We start from the raw sequence: 17211 nt of genomic DNA on the forward strand, positions 1-17211 counted from the left end.
TCTGGACGGCATTAGGGTTGGTCAGAATCAGCCCCAATAAGCTTGGTACCGGTCGAACCCGTGGTATCATTGCTACATCGTCGGGGTAACTCTAGCTACGAGATTCTGGACGAGAACATCCTTTCCAAGCTATACTCTTTCGCCAGAGTTTTCTTTACGCCGCGTATCTTTGTGCAGAAAGCATGTAATCGTCCGGCGAACTTGAATGATATCATTTGTTCAAGTGACATTCTCCTATGGAGCGGCCTATTTCAAATATGGGTCTGCCGGTCTATTCCAGGTCAATGAAGATACCAACGAGGGACAGTCTGGGGCCCGTAGGTTATCACGTAGATGACTACGCTGCAGCAGACACCTGATAGATGTTTATCGGAGGACATACCATATTATGCGCCAAGAGGGGGTATTCACCATCTATCTGAGCATAAATGCTGTTAGAGTAACGAGAACATGTCTGTATAATACCCCATGATCAGTCAACATAATATAATATAGGCCTGATGTAGAATTAACAGCCTCATAACTCAGATTAGATAGCTGAATATCTCAGATGCTCGGAACGTTAGTGCTCTTTGTTAAAAGCGACAAGGGGTAGCTTTTAGCTGAGTGATGCCTACAGGCTATCTACTCCTCTGCTAGGGTAATGGATATTAGTTTGCCAAGAGTATCACTACCTCCTCAACAAGACATTACTACCTTCTTAGAAGTTGATAGACCCTATAGTAATAAACAGAATATTCGAGAGCCCGTAAGTATTACGACTCTCAGCATCGAGTATCTGCACCCTTTAAGAATTAACGTTTATTACCCTGGCAGAGGAGTATTTTAGAGGCTTTCCCACTTATCTAGATTCCTTTAGCTGTACGTATCCCTCTGATGTGATGCTGAGCAACGCATGTAAATTTGGTCATACATGCATGCTTTTTATTCTTGCCGCTGCATTTTACATACCCTGCTCAATATGTACACCATTTCTTTCCGACCGCCACACTTTCACCCTTCTTCTACTCGTCACTTTTGTGAGGCTGTCCGTTGCCCAGCACAGACACTCTCCACACCTTCAACAAATAATCCGAAACCACTGCGACAATCTCTAAGCAGGCGGTGTGATAAGAATTGGCAAACACGTCTAACAAGTTTGTACTCTAGCTTGATACCATAAGCTCAATGCTAATGAATTGTAGGCGTTCGCTTGCACATCGCCCCAAGCTAGCCAGAAGGGAGTCGTCAATGTGGAGATCAATGTCGATGAAGGTTGAGCTTGAGAATGACAGAGTCTTGTTGTGCAAGAGTCTTTTCTTAGGAGCGACCATCCCGAGATCTCCAGGACGGAGACACAACTTACCTAGGTACCTTGCTGGTGACCTGAACAGCGCGAGCAAAGCTTCCTCACTCGCGATCAGTAAAACTGTGAGCCAGCATGGCGACATCTACAGATGATCCGGCATTGCAGGCTGATCTCGAATCGGAGAATATTCCTACTATGACAACGATTGTGCCGAGTATGTTCACACCGCTAGAAGATGATCTCCTTGATCGATTAGAGCCACCAAAGGACCGAATAGAGCGACTGCAACGTATTCTGGAAAATATAGACACTCATGAGAAGAAGGTCCTGGATAATGCGCTGTGGATGGTTGAGCGTGAAAAGCGGCGTATCATCATAGAGGCAAAACGCGTCGAAGAATCGTTCTATCCCCCAGAGGCACAGCTGGGAATTGATCCAGACGAAACCGACATCCTCATCCAGAACATGAGAGCGGCCCCTGAGCCCGGACTGGACTACAATGTGATGGAGATTCAACTGCCGAGACACGACATCGTTCAGCCAAACTTCTCGCATCGAGAGGACACCACTCGGCAGCTGTTAGATCTCGTAGAGAAGGCGAGCAGAAGCATGGAGCATTACAAGACCCGTATGAAGGCTGCGAAGGATTTTTATCAGGATCGTTTACAGAAAGAGATTACACGAGATGAGGAGTTTAGCAAGAGGCCTGAAGCCATTATTTTGAAGCGGCCGTAATCTCGAGCACACCAAAGTCTTTTCGCAGTCTGGAATTCCAATTGCCTGTATCAAACAAGTAATAGAGCGGGCTCCCAAGTTTCACGCTCCTCACTATCTGAAAAAACCACGTGTATGCCATGGAGATCGCTTCAAGATCGTTTTGTGCGACGTCAAGCAACACATGTTTGTAAATGGATCAGATACACTACCCTCTAAGCCAGCTGTTCCTTACACCATTCACAAGGCTGTCATGGTAGGACAAGGAGGCACAATGATTTTTGGGGATGTTGGTAGAATGTTGCGACCGGCGGTAAGAGGCAATGCACATTGAACAAATAGCTCTCACATACTTCCATATACGGCGCCTAGCTTTCTCTAGAGCACAAGATAGAGGTGGACTCGATCGAACAACGACTCTGCAGATGCAGAGGCGAGCTCAAGCTCACCTACAATAAAATGTGCTCATGTACAATTTGATGAGGAAAAAAGAGAAGAACGTGTGGAAGCCGATATCCGCTTTGAAATCTTTATAGCGCAGCACTGACCACGTCTGGAGGAACGACCAATCACAGGCTCTGTAAATTTAATGCGCACTCGGATGAAGGCTAGTGCCACCTCCAACCCTTCAGTTCCCGAACATTGCTCCCATCTCAGACGTCAACATCTTGAGAAGGCACTCAATTGCCGCCACCGCCCGACCGACCACCATCTCCTCTCTCCTCAATCCGTCGGGACGATACGATGCTGCGGCAGACTCTGGCTCGTTCGGCTTGGCGGAATGGCAGGCAGGCCGCCGCCAATGCCACTCGAGCCTTTTCCGCGACAGCTCAGAGACCTGCGGAGGTTGAGCTCACAATTGGTGTGTTTAGCTGCTTTGGTAACAATTGATTGATGGTAGCTGTGATGCTAACAGTTCCAAAGATGGAAAAAAGGTGTCGATAGAAGGTATGACGCTGTTCTGGCTTTAATTGAGACGACGGAGGACTGATGTGTGATAGCCGGCTCTGCCCTGATTCAGGCTTGCGAGAAGGCAGGCGTAACAGTTCCAAGGTTTGTTCGCCATCTATACTGGACTCAAACTTCATGCTAACCATGTCTAGATATTGCTACCACGAGTATGAAAATCCCGACCCTGACCGACCTCGACCTTCGGACCAGCGGCTGACAAACATACAGGAAATTGATGATTGCCGGAAACTGCAGAATGTGCTTGGTTGAAGTTGAGAGAGCGCCAAAGCCAGTAGCATCCTGCGCGTGGCCTGTCCAAGCTGGCATGGTTGTTAAGACCAACTCTCCCCTCACACACAAGGCGCGCGAAGGTGTAATGGAATTCTTGCTGGCAAACCACCCGCTCGACTGCCCCATCTGCGACCAGGGTGGAGAGTGCGATCTACAGGACCAGTCAATGAGATATGGTGCTGATAGGGGCCGCTTCCACGAAATTGGTGGTAAACGTGCCGTGGAGGATAAGAATATCGGACCTCTGATCAAGACCTCTATGAACCGTTGCATCCACTGCACGCGATGTGTGCGTTTCGCCAACGACATTGCTGGTGCCTCAGAGATGGGATCTACCGGCCGAGGCAACGACATACAAATTGGCACATATCTGGAACAAAATCTAGACTCTGAACTCTCGGCGAACGTCATCGATCTATGCCCGGTAGGTGCGCTGACATCAAAACCATACGCTTTCAAAGCACGACCCTGGGAGCTCAAGCGGTCAGAGTCTATCGATGTCCTTGACGGCTTGGGCTCCAACATCCGTGTGGACTCAAGGGGTCTCGAGGTTATGCGCATTCTTCCTAGATTAAATGACGATGTCAACGAGGAATGGATAAACGACAAGACGCGATTTGCTTGTGATGGCTTGAAGACCCAACGGTTAACGATTCCTCTCGTTCGTCGTGAGGGCAAATTTGAGCCAGCATCGTGGGAGCAAGCTCTGACCGAGATTGCCCAGGCATGGCAGGTCAAGGCTCCGAAGGGCAACGAGTTCAAAGTTGTGGCCGGTGAGCTCACCGAGGTGGAGTCTCTAGTTGCTATGAAGGATCTTGCCAACAAGCTTGGTTCTGAGAACCTAGCTCTTGATACACCTTCTGGCAGCCAACCGATTGCCCACGGTGTTGATGTGCGATCAAACTACCTCTTCAACTCTAAGATCTGGGGTATTGAGGATGCGGACTGCATCCTGTTGATTGGCACCAACCCGAGACACGAGGCCGCTGTCCTGAACGCTCGTATCAGGAAGCAATGGCTCCGCTCTGAACTCGAGATCGGTGTTGTCGGCGAGACTTGGGAGTCAACCTTCGACTTTGAGCATCTCGGCACCGACTACGCGGCTCTCAAGAAGGCACTTGCCGGCCCCTTCGGCAAGAAGCTCCAAGCAGCTAAGAAGCCTATGATTATCGTCGGGTCCGGCGTTACTGACCACGCTGATGCCAAGGCTTTCTATGAGCTGGTCGGTGGCTTTGTCGACAAGAATGCTGCCAACTTCCTCACGGAAGAGTGGAACGGCTACAATGTTCTACAAAGAGCTGCTTCAAGAGCCGGTGCTTTCGAGGTTGGCTTCGTGACACCATCAGCGGAGGTTGCACAAACGCGAGCCAAATTCGTTTGGCTGCTCGGTGCCGATGAGATCAATGAGGCTGATATTCCCAAGGATGCTTTCATTGTCTACCAGGGCCACCACGGTGACAAGGGTGCTCAGATCGCTGATATCATTCTTCCCGGAGCCGCCTACACGGAGAAGGCCGGTACGTATGTCAACACTGAAGGTCGCGTTCAGATGACCAGGGCGGCCACTGGCCTGCCCGGCGCGGCACGGACCGACTGGAAGATTATCCGAGCAGTCAGCGAGTTCCTTGGAGCGCCGCTACCGTATGATGATGTTGCCGCTGTCCGTGACAGGATGGTCGAGATCAGCCCTGCTCTAGCTGCCTATGATGTTGTTGAGCCGGTCGCCCTTAAGCAGTTGAGCAAGGTTCAGCTTGTAGACCAGAACAAGGGCTCAAAGCCCTCGGGAGCACCTTTGAAGAAGGTTATCGACAATTTCTACTTCACTGATGTCATTTCAAGAAGGTATGTTTCATGTGATCGCAGCCAATGGTGCGCTACAGCTCAACTAATTGTACGAATAGTTCACCCACAATGGCCCGTTGCTCTGCTGCAAAGGCAACCGGTGACCCGAGGACGAACTTTATGGCTCCAGGTATGGAGGAGGACAGGCCCATGGGCCAGGTTGCTTACGGTGCTTAAGCCGTTGGTGTAAAGATAGTAAAGTCGATACCTTCCTCGAGACTCCTTTCCATTTGTGGTCTCTCCTGCGTGGTTTTGTACATATATGGAGTAGGGAGGTATGATGAAAATAAATTGTTCAATCAACCTACCGTGGTCATTTGTTGAGTGCGAGGGCGGTGGACCACAAACGTGAAGCATATATGGGCTCTTAGTATTGAGAGAAGTTGTGTCATTCATGGCAGAGTAGTCAAGCAACAGGATAAGTCAGGTTTGAGATTCATTCATGAATTCGTAATTTTCATTGTCATCATGGGTAGGTGCTGTGTCGTATGACTACAAGCGGGTATCTGAACGTGGCCGAGGCCTATCAAAATGAGATGCTAAGCAAACGTATGTCCAGCTGTAACGACCCTCGATATCACAAGATGAGCTTGTTTCCAACCTCAGATCGAGTACACACATGTCTCAGCTTATTGTAAGTCTGGAGGCAGATGCTTGTCAGCAAGATTCGACAGCTCAATTTGGTTCGAAACTTACCGTATGAGGTTCTGATTTGATCATTTGTAGGCAAATTTGTGTGGAGTCGGTAGGGAATTACTTTTGCTCAGACTGCTTCTTGACGTCTACCCAGGAGTCCTAGTCATAGGTATCGCTCTTGCCGTCGTCGGGAAAGTCCTTCTCGATGACGGCGTAGCCTGGCTCCTCAAGTTTCTCGGCCGCCTTCACGTTCTTCTCCCAGGGCTTCTTAGGGGCAGTCATGGTGCCGAATGGGCGAGTATCCTTGTACGCAATTAGCAATGCCATATTAATGAGAAGGCTTGGCGTATAGGGCCTACAGGATTGCGCGCGACGGTGTCAGGAATCTCTTGAATTCCCTCAACGGGCTTGCCCGTCTGGATGGCCTCAATGATCTGGGCAAAGCGGACGGGGTACGGTGCATCTCCTGTTTGACCTTTGCCACTCTCCTCATTAGCACTCGATCTCCTATCCACATATAGTTCACCTTTCGGGGCAGCGGTTTGCCAGCTCGGGGCGGACATCGAGGGGTCGTGTTCGGGCTCGGATTGCAAGGCATCGTTACCGTCCATCTTCTCCTTCGCCTGGATCTCATGCGGGGCCGGGTCGTAGAGGTCGCCGTTGTACAGCTCGTGAATCCAAACATCTTTCTCGTGTTGGGCCTTTGCCGTGTCTTGGACTGCGACCTGGCTGTCAGCCCGGTTCCCGAATCTCTTGGCCAGACTCTCATCGCGCTTCTGGCACAGCATGTCCAGGATTGTCCACTCCCAGGGCTTCACTCTCTCGTAGCTCTGGGCGCGCAACCAACGCTTGTAGCCGATCAACGGAATGGCAATACCGGTAGTCGATTGGTAATAGAAGATTCTGCTGTGCAGAATAATTTCGGCCTGCGAACCAGTACGCTCCAGCTTCTTCGGACCGCCACAGGCGTACATGACACCGTTCTATAAGGTGGGAGCCAAGTTAAATCGGTGATTCGACATCTGAGAGATCAAGAGTTGAGCTTACCAGGAAGTCAGAGGCTCGGTTCCAGGGGACATCATGAAAGGCCTGGTAGTCATCGTCAGTCAGAACACAACCAGCTGTGTTCTGGTCTGTCGCCATCTTTTTGCCTTCCTTTGCGCAAGAATGGCTGTCGATGAGATTTGTTCCGGGAAATAATTTGACTGAGCTCGGGATGAGGTATGAAGACACGGGATGGAGGGGCAGGACGAAAGGGGAGCTTTATCGGCCGATAAGCGGCTAAATACCGGAAGAGCTCCTGCCTTTCACCACTGAAACCCCTCCCGACGCCAATGAACACAAGCCACAGGGGTCATGGAGTTGCCAACTGATTGCCGACAATTCTGTGCTGGACATATCTCGAGACAGCTTGTCTTACTTCAATGAGGTTATATAAAGAATTTTGCTTGAAATATACAAATACTTTCTTTAAAAAGGCTTATAATAGATAAGTCAGAAGTCAAAAAGAATGTAAGGCTTAGAGATTTGACAACACTGACGTAAAGTCGTTATCTCACGTGCAACAACAGTGCCTTCAGGTGTTTTTGGGAAGTGTCCCGTCCACCTAATTCAGTCAGATGTCCGCTGTAACAGCCACACCGATCTAGCACCTTGGCCAGAATCCGATCGGCACTCCAGCCTCGAGTCCGGTACAGCTTCCCTTCTACACCTTAATCCAACAGCCTCGACGCATCTTGATGAAGGCGTTGGTTCTCTCAGAGAGACCACCAGAGTAGTTCCAATGCGTCGCGCAGCTGTGAGGGCATTTCGGACAACTTGTCAATGTACTGTCCGAGGGCTCTCGAAGGCTAGCCGGCGTAGCTTCTTGATTCAGAATCCAGCCTTCGCCCCCAGTGCAAGACTCTCATCGACCTACCGCCCACGTCCCGAGTATGCGATAGGAGAACCTCTCAAATCTTCGATGTATATCCGCCGTTTCTCCGCTGCGCTGGTGTCGACTCTCGTTGGATACGGCGCCTGGTACACGTACAAGGGCAACGGCACCGATCCTACCCAGGCTATCACTCGTAGCTACTCGAACGGGAGACCAGCAGACGATGCCCTTCCGACACGCTCGGTCTTGGTTATAGGCGCGAACGAGCTGCACACGGGGACTATTGTCGGCGACGGACCCATCTCCAAGACAACTGACGACGAGGGTCGCAAGGTCCTGGAGATGCTTACAAGCGACCAGGCGACGCAGAAATTGAGGAAGAATGAGCAGTCATACTTCGTGAACCGAGGCCAGGGAGTCGTGCGATATGACCTAGTTCAACTTCCTAGCAATGATCCGATTGAGGATGACCATGCTGAGAAGATTGTTGAGATTCCGGGAAAAGCTGAGGCGGCTGAGCCAAGCGCCAACAGCGACTGGATGTTCTGGGGTGTGTTTGATGGCCATTCCGGTTGGACAACATCTGCCAAGTTGCGACAAACTTTGATCAACTATGTTGCCAGAGAGCTCAACGAGACATACCAAACCGGCAGCGTGAACCCCGATCCGGATGCAGTTGAAGCCGCAATCAAAACGGGCTTTACCCGTTTGGACGATGAGATTGTCCATCAAAGCGTGCAGCAGGTTCTGAAGTCAAACAACAAAGCTGTCGCCGCAGAGCTACTTGCACCAGCCTTGTCAGGGTCCTGTGCCTTGTTGTCATTTTACGACAGCAAATCTAATTTGCTCCGTGTCGCTTGCACTGGTGACTCTCGAGCGGTTCTGGGCCGTCGGAGCGAGTCTGGCAAATGGACTGCTACCCAGTTGTCGGAGGATCAGACAGGCAGCAACCCCAATGAAGCGGCGAGAATGAGAAAGCTTCACCCGGGAGAAGAGCATGTCATTCGAAATGGACGTGTTCTTGGCGGACTTGAGCCAACCCGTGCTTTTGGTGACGCAAGTTACAAATGGAGTCGAGACATTTCAGATCGTCTACGACAGTCCTTTTTCGGACGGAGCGTGTCTCCGCTGTTGAAGACTCCTCCCTATGTGACAGCCGAGCCAGTTGTCACAACCACTAAGATCCAGCCCGAAAAGGGCGACTTTTTGGTCATGGCTACTGATGGACTATGGGAGATGTTAACAAGCGAGGAGGTAGTTGGTCTCGTCGGCAAGTGGATTGAGAACCAAGCTGCTGCGTCCGCCAACTCACAGTTCGACTCCGTCTGGTCCAAGATCTTCGGAGGCCAAAAGGGCCTTCCCGTTGAGCCGGGCAAGATTGCATCCGAAGATGACGGCCAGAAGACACCTATCAGGCTGAGGCAATGGGGGGTTTCTCCTGACACAGACCGCTTTGTTGTACAAGACAACAATGTTGCTACTCATCTCATCCGAAATGCCCTTGGTGGAAAGAACGAGGAGCAAGTGACGGCCCTGCTCACTTTGCCATCTCCGTATTCGAGAAGATACCGGTGAGTTATCCGCTCGTTGCCTACAAATGCAAATGCTGACTCCTGAACAGGGACGACTTGACTGTTCAAGTCATCTTCTTCGGTCACGGCGATAAGACAGGCGAGGTTGTGGTTAATAAGGATGCGACTGCCCCGCCGAAGCCCATCAAGGCCAAGCTGTGATACCGCCAATGCTTGAACACAGATGGCCCGGCATTTCTAGCAAGAAACGACTTTTATTTTTCTATGTATGAGTAATTTCGTCTGCGAGAGAGCACGGCGTTCTGAATCGATGTTTGCAAAGGAGACAGAAAATAGGATGACAGGTCGGCAAGCCGGAGTTCGCTTTGAATCTTCTCATTCTCTACAAAGGACTGTTGGCATGATACTGCGTAGGCGTCGCTATTGGCAGTTATCTTAGAGAAGACACATTGATGGCAGCAATTGAATCCCTTTTCTCGAACTCATGTTCTTCACCACCTTACACAAGCCTTCCACCTACAGAGTCTCTTCTGCCTGTCACTACCTAGGTATCCATGCAGATGTTGGTGATGCGCTGCAGTATTTGAAGGCTACCACGCATGTGAGATCAAGTCGGGTCACGTGCACTGTATGACACCTTTTATCTATGACACCTTTTATCGGGTAGTGTGCTAGGTTAGCAGGACTCGGAGTGCTAGAGCACGGGTATGACGTAGTGCCTGAGAGAGCTATTTTTCCCATGCGAGAATTGACGGGAAACCAGATGCCCCTCCCCTGACAACAGTAGCATTGGCGGCGGCGGCATGGTGACATACCGGTACCTAAAGCACCTAACATGCTAATGTAGCAACTCTAGGCGCAAGCTAACCTGTTGTCAGGTAGCTTGTCGAGCTCGTCAGGCACATGGAAAGCTTGAAGGACAGCAGACACAGGGCAGTGCCTGTGCCGACCGGACAGTCGTCTCCTCCTTGCCAAGTACCTAGGTATCTACCTAGGTAGGTTAAGTAGTTTCGATAGTGGTACCGGTACTTAGCTTGCTGGTATTTTGGGGATCTTATTAAGGCACATTCGCACGGTAATTCCCTCTCGCTGCACACCGTCCTACCTGTAGAAGTCAGGTACCTGGCTGCTGTGCGACCTGCTGGTATTGGTCTCAGCCAATGGTGTTTCCCCAAGGAGGTAACCCGCCGTCAGAGGAACAGTAAAGGTGTAATACTGCGAAAAAAAATCCAGACCGCCACAGTGGGAGCTAAGCTACCCGAACTACCTAAGTAGGTAACTACCTCCCTCTACCTCCACCACCACCACCACCAACCGACGATCTTCCTCAACTCATCTACACATTACAAACCTGCCCCTCTACTCTTGTCTCCAGCAGCCAATTCTGTTCCTGAATAGCTTGTCTTCACTCTGTACCCTATTGTTCTTATTGCTGCCTGCTGAGACCATGGTCGTTTTCGACAACCACGAGTACCTGACTGCGGAGGAGAAGCGCTTGAAGGAAGACCGTCACCGCACCAAGTACTGGAAGAAGTGGGGTCCCTACGTCGCAGAGCGACAATGGGCCACAGGTAAGTCTCAATCGCTCTCTGTCATCCTCTGTCGAGCTTCATCGATTGACTAACTGGCCATTTGCAGTGAGAGAGGACTACAGCCCTGATGGCGACGCCTGGAGTCGTGAGTCTTGCTACAATGCACCCCGCCAAAGACACTTCAGAACAGACCACTGATAGCTTGTTTCCCCGATACTAGATTTCCCCCACGACCACGCCCGTTCGCGGACTTACAGATGGGGGGAGGATGGCATCGCTGGCGTCTGCGATACACATGGCTTGCAGAACATTGCGTTCGCCTTTTGGAACGAACAAGAGTGTGTTCATTCCTGAAATTGGATTCTCGGCCAGCTCAAGTGCTGACAGCAACTATCTAGTCCTTTCCTAAAAGAACGTCTGTTTGGTCTCTCCAATCCTCAGGGCAATCATGGTGAGAGTATCAAAGAGGCACATTTCCACCTCGACAACACACCTGTAAGTTGGGTCCAAGCACTATCACCAGTATACAGTCCGCTAACATGTTGTCCAGACCGTAAGATCTCTCATCACATCCACCAAACGCAAACGCGACTAACATAGAGGCAGCATTCCTACATGAAATACCTATATAAGTATCCACAGCGGGCATTCCCATACGACGATCTCCGGGACGAGAATGCTAGGAGAGGCAAGCAGGATAAGGAATACCAGATCATTGACACCGGCATATTTGAAGAGGATCGGTACTGGGATATCATTATCGAGACCGCGAAGGAAGACGATAACCCTGATGAACTACTCTTCCGAGTCACTGCTTGGAACAGGGGTCCAGAGCCTGCTCCGATCCACATCATCCCTCACGTCTGGTTCCGAAATACCTGGGCTTGGGGCCGCGAGCCCGAAGAGGACAAGCCCTCAATGGGTGTACACGCAGAGAATGTCCTCAAGTCTAAGCATCATTCCCTTGGAGACCGCTACGTCTTGCTGTCGCCTTCTCCCGGTGTCGGCAACAGCGGGGAGGATGTCCAGCCAGAGCTCATGTTCACAGAGAACGACACCAATTTTGAGCTCCTGTACGATGGCGAGAACGAGCAGCCCTATGTTAAGGATGCATTCCACAGATATATTGTAGATGGTGAGAAGAAGGCAGTAAACCCCCGGCAGGTCGGTACAAAGGCTGCTGCATGGTTCCCGTTCAACGAAGGGGGTGGCGTTGCGCCTGGTGAATGCGCTGGTAAGCTGCAAAAGCCCCCTTTTGACATTTCTAAGACGTCTAACCTCCTCAGTGATTCGTTTCCGCTTCTCAAAGAGAAATGAGACATACCTAGACGAGGAAGAGTTTGATGAGATCATTGAACGGAAGCGGGAAGAGGCAGATGATTTCTACTACAGAATAAGCCCTCTTCCCATGTCTGACGATTTGCGCAATATCCAGCGTCAAGCCTTTGCAGGCATGATGTGGTGCAAGCAACATTATCTCTTCATATGGGATCAGTGGGCTAATGGCGACCCGACCCAACCACCCCCTCCTCCAGGGAGAAAGGCTATCAGAAATTCTCAATGGAAACACATGCACTGCGATGATATCCTGTCCATGCCAGACTCATGGGAGTATCCCTTCTTCGCTGCTTGGGACACCAGCTTTCATTGTATCACCTTGGCAATGATTGATCCGGACTTTGCGAAGAAGCAGTTAGATCTGTTCACTCGAGAATGGTATTGTCATCCAAATGGACAACTTCCAGCGTAAGTTTTTCCCTACAATAACAGGGTTAGGATCTGATCGTTTGCTGACGCTGAATCTGCACAGGTATGAGTGGAACTTTGGCGACGTGAACCCTCCAGTTCACGCATGGGCGACATTCCGTGTCTTCAAAATTGAGCGCAAGTTGTATGGCAGGCAAGATCTTGACTTCTTGGAGAGAGTCTTCCAAAAGCTCCTATTGAACTTCACATGGTGGGTCAACCGCAAAGACGTAGAAGGGAAGAACGTCTTTGAAGGTGGCTTCCTCGGCCTCGACAACATTGGTCTATTCAACCGATCTGAGCCGCTTCCTACTGGAGGCAGCCTTGAGCAAGCCGACAGCACTGGATGGATGGCCTTTTACTGCCTCAACATGCTCAATATTAGTCTTGAGCTTGCCAAGCATCGCCGTACATACGAAGACATTGCCTCGAAATTCTTCGAGCATTTCATTCTCATCAGCGATGCCATGACTTTCAGAATGGGCCAGAAAGACGAGGCATCATTATGGAATGACGAGGATGGTTTCTACTATGATGCCATTTCATGGGGTGGCCCCTGGATTCAACAGCTTCCTGTCCGATCTCTTGTTGGACTGATTCCTCTCTACGCGACATTGACGCTAGAGCCGGAACTCATCAATAAGCTACCATCGTTCAAGAAGCGTGTCGAGTGGTTCATGAAGAACCGATGCGACGTTGCGGAGCGCAACATGGCCAGCATCCGCCGACGCGGTAAAGGCGATCGTATCCTCCTTTCAATTGTCAGCAAAGACCGTCTCGTTCGGTTGTTGGAGCGCATGCTTGACGAGGACGAGTTCTTGAGCCCTCATGGCATCCGCTCGCTGTCCAAGTATCACAAGGAGCATCCCTATTCAATGAACGTCAACGGCCAGGAGTTTCAGGTTGGCTATGTCCCTGGTGACTCGGACAGCGGCCTGTTTGGAGGCAACAGTAATTGGCGTGGTCCGATTTGGCTCTGTGTGAACTTCCTCCTGATTGAATCCTTACAGCGATTCTATCTATTCTTCGGTCAAGGTCTTCAGGTAGAGTGTCCCGTCGGCTCGGGAGACTACATGCACTTGGGCCATGTGTCTGAGGAGCTTCAGCACAGACTGCAACATCTCTTCGCTCGAGGCGATGATGGTCGCCGTAGTATAAACGGGGGCAGTGACTTGCTGGACTTTGACCCCTTGTGGAAGGACAATCTGTGGTTCTACGAATTTTTCGACGGTGACAGTGGTCGCGGCCTCGGTGCAACTCACCAGTGTGGATGGACAGGCTTGATCGCTCGATTGATTCATGACACTGGGTAAGGAGTCCGATTCTGACATATTTTTCACAGTTTGCTAACACCGCTTGCAGAGTCAGCTGTCGCTTGCCGCAGACGCCGCGCACACCATCTGTGGGCATGGCCCATTACTTTGATGACGTTCTCAGCCGCCCCCAGGCACGGTCGCCTTCCATGCCTCGTATCCGCCGCTCTTCAACAGCTCGCTCCATAGGTGCGCGTAGCGACTGGGGAAGCGAGCCTAACGGGTACGAAGAGGACGGGCACTCCGTCACAGGATCTGTCAATGGAGACGATCCGGAACGTCAACGTGAGAAGGCTGAGGCAGACGCTCATATGCACAACTACATCGCTGAGCAACTTCAGCGTGTGAAGAGCGAACAAGTCGCTGATGCCTATGAGAAAGGCGATGAGTTCGAAGCTACACCATAGAGTAGACTGAGAAAGCAGGCTGGTGCAGGCTCTGCGCTCAATTTTCGGAAACAGGCATAGACTGTATAGACATGAATTGGTAATGGAATTGGTTTGGCGCTTTCCTATACATACTCAGGGGATGGAAACTTTCGACATCGGTAGAGCATTACTAGGACAGCACATGAATACACGATGAATTGTTGGCATACCTATGGAAAGAAAGATCTGCAACAAGCACAGAACTCGCGTGCGTGAAGGTAGTTCAGTTGACAGTTCAAGGACTGTAATTCTATCCAGCAGTGTACGTTCTTCACAGCTCAGCTGTCAACGCTCGGCATGAGATCATCATAAACGCTGGAAAAGTCCAGATAATGATGTTGTAAATGGTAGAGACAAGTTTTATTTGAGCTCCTATACACAGGCGTCTTTTCAAAGACTCGTCCTCGAGCTACCGCTCCAGTCTCGCCTCCTCCTCTATGCTCCTATCGCGATCAGAACAAATGGGAAAAAGTACTTTTACAGGGTGTCGGTGAGGAGCTTGTTCATCTTTGCCAGCTTGCCAGAGACGCTCAGGTCGATGGTCCTGTCGCCAATCTCGACAACCAGCCCTCCAACGATGTCCGGGTTGACCTTGTTGGTCACCTTCAGCTTCTTGCCCTGGCCGACGTAGGATGACTTGGAGACGGCAGTCTCGAGGCGGGACAGCAGCTTAGGCTCCAGTTGCTATAGTTCATCCTAGTTAGCATCATCATCTCTCGCCTGAATCTCTCGCCATGCATCAGAAGTAGGGAGTCTCTGCATACCGTAGCGCTGGTGACCGTCATCTCGACCTCGCCGTGCGCCGCACTTATCAGCTCGCCGAACTTCTCGCACACGCCGGGCAGGATGCTCAGGCGGTTGTTCTCGGCCAGCGTCTGCAGGAAGTTCTTGACGGTCTCGCCCTGCACGCCGGCGGCCTTCTCGAGCTCGGCGACGATGGCGCTCTTGTCGGAGGGGGACAGCGTCGGCGCGGCCAGGATGGTCGCCAGCTTGGGGTCCTTCTTCAGCAGGCTGTCGAGGCTGGTGAGGGTCTTGGCGGTGGGCTCGAGGGAGGAGGTCTTGACGGCCGCGGTGTACTGTGAAAATGACGCAGGAGTTAGCATGCTCGTTCGTGGTTCCAACACCGTCAATTGAGTGTTGATCAAGGCATCAATTGGTCGGCTGATGCATCTCCAGATGACCTATCGACGTTCGATTCGAGATCCTGAACGTACCAGAGCGGTGGCATAGGTGCCATCGAGGCCGAAGAGGGCGACGGGAGGCTTGACGGTCTCGTTCGCAGCCGGGGCGGCGTAGAAGCGGACCTGCGAGGCAAGCACCCGGGTGGGAGCAGCCGTCCGGGCGGAGCGAAGGAGTGCTTGTCTCGCCAACATGATGACTGTGGAATTGGCAGGAGGGGTCGATTGGGGGGAGAGGCTTCGAATTTCGTGAAGGTCGAGCTTCCGGCCTTGGTGTTGAGCCAAAGGTTAGAATTCGGCAAATTGGAAAGTCGGTGCCTGAGGCTCTAGCCGTTAGTCCCGAAACCCGCCTAACGCAGCAATAAGCTTGCACAATTGATTTTATGCACGGAGCTACTGTTGTGCAAGCACAATGCATATTTACTTACGATATTGTCTGGAGTCTTTCAAGTTAATCCACGTTTCGAGATTTCGGTGCAACACATGAATATGAAATAGAGTTTCCTCAACGCAGAGATAATGCAAAGGAATTCTCCATAGTAGTACAGTATTTCACTTAGCTATCCCTCGCTACGTGAAAGTCCTTAATGCTGCAAAAACTCATCAACGCGTCGACCGTTTCATTAGTCCATCCTGTGTGCATGTCATCACTCCATACAATCCACCCTGAACGCCAAACATGAGAGCCAAAGCTGCAAATGCCTCGTGAGCTTATAGTACAAATACCTAGTCGCTCCGCAACATGCTGTCGACCAAATCACCAAGGGGACCCCAGAAGTCCTTGCCGCTTGCCAGATTATGCTCGTCGATGAACAGCACATACTGCTTGAAGCTGGTGTTCAGATGAGGTTCCAGGCCAAGCTCACGGATGACAGGGTAGTGGTGGCAGTAGATGTGTGCGTAGACACGGTACATGCGCTTGAATATCTGTCGAACCAAAGAAGGGAAAGTCTTTGGGAAAGGCACACCTGTAGTGGTTTAGTACATGAGTTACATGCGGTCAGAATTAGTAAGAACCCTACCAATTCGACTGGGAAGAACAGCTTCATTGTCGATATTGCCTTGCACCCAGGTCATCAACTGCTCGATGTAGGCAGGTGCAGCCATCTTGGTTGGACGCTTGTAGTTCTCATTATCCTGCCACAGATACTCGAACCTGCACTTCATATCAGCAACAGCAAGATCGACCATCGTTTCTCTTCTAACTTACTCGTCTGTTGCCTTCATCTCCGGGCAAGACTGGGGGGAGCAGAACTCAGTGATGGCGCCGTACAGGAGGTTGATCTGGTTGTAAAAATCCACCACTATTTACCTCATTAGCCTCATGTCTAGCTTGTGCAGGCATTCATAATACCTACTGTTAACCGCTAGCCATTCATTCTCATCCTCTCCCTCTGGCAGCTTCACAATCTTTCGTAGACTTCCACCTCCCAGAGTCGCTTCGGCATACTGTCGCAGCTGGTAGCTGGTGGTACCCTGTTTGCCGCCAGGTCGGGGGCGGAATTGATTGCGCGTGCGCTGGTTGCTATTTTCCTCAATCTGTAAGCTTTTGCTCTGCTCAATGTCTTCGAATTCATATTTGATCATAACGGTAGCCATCCGTTCCCGATCTTGCTTGGCTGGGCTTGCAGTATCCTCCATCGCAGTCATGGGTTGATGATGCTGGCTGATCTAGGGAAGAGCGAGAAAAAAATCGGTATACTGCGATTGGAGAGAGAATACGCACACTGTGGTAATAAAAGAGCTCATGGTGAGATCTGCGCCGAGCTTGAAAGGCTATGTTGGATATTCAATGATGTGGTCGCCCTGTGTAAACCACCCAACAGTTAGCAGGAGAATGATTGTAAACAAACCAAAGTGTCTTCGAATTGGTGAAATTGTCTT

At 50.9% G+C, this 17211-nt stretch overlaps 7 protein-coding genes across 7 annotated transcripts; 4 read left to right on the forward strand and 3 right to left on the reverse strand.

Moving 5' to 3' along the window:
• Nucleotides 1-1420: 1420 nt before the first annotated feature.
• Nucleotides 1421-2023, forward strand: UCRPA7_194 (hypothetical protein; the record flags this gene model as incomplete). Its single annotated transcript, XM_007912792.1, has 1 exon — nucleotides 1421-2023. One exon carries the CDS (start codon nucleotides 1421-1423, stop codon nucleotides 2021-2023), a length of 603 nt encoding a protein of 200 aa, XP_007910983.1.
• A 1255-nt stretch (nucleotides 2024-3278) lies between these two features.
• Nucleotides 3279-5263, forward strand: UCRPA7_195 (putative nadh-ubiquinone oxidoreductase 78 kda subunit protein; the record flags this gene model as incomplete). Its single annotated transcript, XM_007912793.1, has 2 exons — nucleotides 3279-5086; nucleotides 5146-5263. The coding sequence occupies 2 exons, from the start codon at nucleotides 3279-3281 to the stop codon at nucleotides 5261-5263; spliced, it is 1926 nt and encodes a 641-aa protein (XP_007910984.1).
• A 618-nt stretch (nucleotides 5264-5881) lies between these two features.
• UCRPA7_196 (hypothetical protein) lies at nucleotides 5882-6865 on the reverse strand (the record flags this gene model as incomplete). Its single annotated transcript, XM_007912794.1, has 3 exons — nucleotides 5882-6025; nucleotides 6082-6705; nucleotides 6770-6865. The coding sequence occupies 3 exons, from the start codon at nucleotides 6863-6865 to the stop codon at nucleotides 5882-5884; spliced, it is 864 nt and encodes a 287-aa protein (XP_007910985.1).
• Nucleotides 6866-7685: 820 nt separating this feature from the next.
• Nucleotides 7686-9331, forward strand: UCRPA7_197 (putative protein phosphatase 2c protein; the record flags this gene model as incomplete). Its single annotated transcript, XM_007912795.1, has 2 exons — nucleotides 7686-9169; nucleotides 9220-9331. The coding sequence occupies 2 exons, from the start codon at nucleotides 7686-7688 to the stop codon at nucleotides 9329-9331; spliced, it is 1596 nt and encodes a 531-aa protein (XP_007910986.1).
• A 1246-nt stretch (nucleotides 9332-10577) lies between these two features.
• On the forward strand, nucleotides 10578-14128 carry UCRPA7_198 (putative glycoside hydrolase family 63 protein; the record flags this gene model as incomplete). Its single annotated transcript, XM_007912796.1, has 8 exons — nucleotides 10578-10701; nucleotides 10769-10807; nucleotides 10883-11000; nucleotides 11061-11157; nucleotides 11269-11896; nucleotides 11949-12408; nucleotides 12473-13717; nucleotides 13771-14128. 8 exons carry the CDS (start codon nucleotides 10578-10580, stop codon nucleotides 14126-14128), a joined length of 3069 nt encoding a protein of 1022 aa, XP_007910987.1.
• A 498-nt stretch (nucleotides 14129-14626) lies between these two features.
• On the reverse strand, nucleotides 14627-15522 carry UCRPA7_199 (putative atp synthase subunit 5 protein; the record flags this gene model as incomplete). Its single annotated transcript, XM_007912797.1, has 3 exons — nucleotides 14627-14833; nucleotides 14914-15225; nucleotides 15364-15522. 3 exons carry the CDS (start codon nucleotides 15520-15522, stop codon nucleotides 14627-14629), a joined length of 678 nt encoding a protein of 225 aa, XP_007910988.1.
• Nucleotides 15523-16053: 531 nt separating this feature from the next.
• UCRPA7_200 (putative maintenance of ploidy protein mob1 protein) lies at nucleotides 16054-16977 on the reverse strand (the record flags this gene model as incomplete). Its single annotated transcript, XM_007912798.1, has 4 exons — nucleotides 16054-16295; nucleotides 16350-16483; nucleotides 16538-16631; nucleotides 16686-16977. 4 exons carry the CDS (start codon nucleotides 16975-16977, stop codon nucleotides 16054-16056), a joined length of 762 nt encoding a protein of 253 aa, XP_007910989.1.
• Between the last annotated feature and the right edge of the window lie 234 nt (nucleotides 16978-17211).

Source organism: Phaeoacremonium minimum, assembly GCF_000392275.1.
Source record: "Phaeoacremonium minimum UCRPA7 unplaced genomic scaffold PA7_03_scaffold_8, whole genome shotgun sequence".
NCBI classification, from domain to species: Eukaryota; Fungi; Ascomycota; class Sordariomycetes; order Togniniales; family Togniniaceae; genus Phaeoacremonium; species Phaeoacremonium minimum.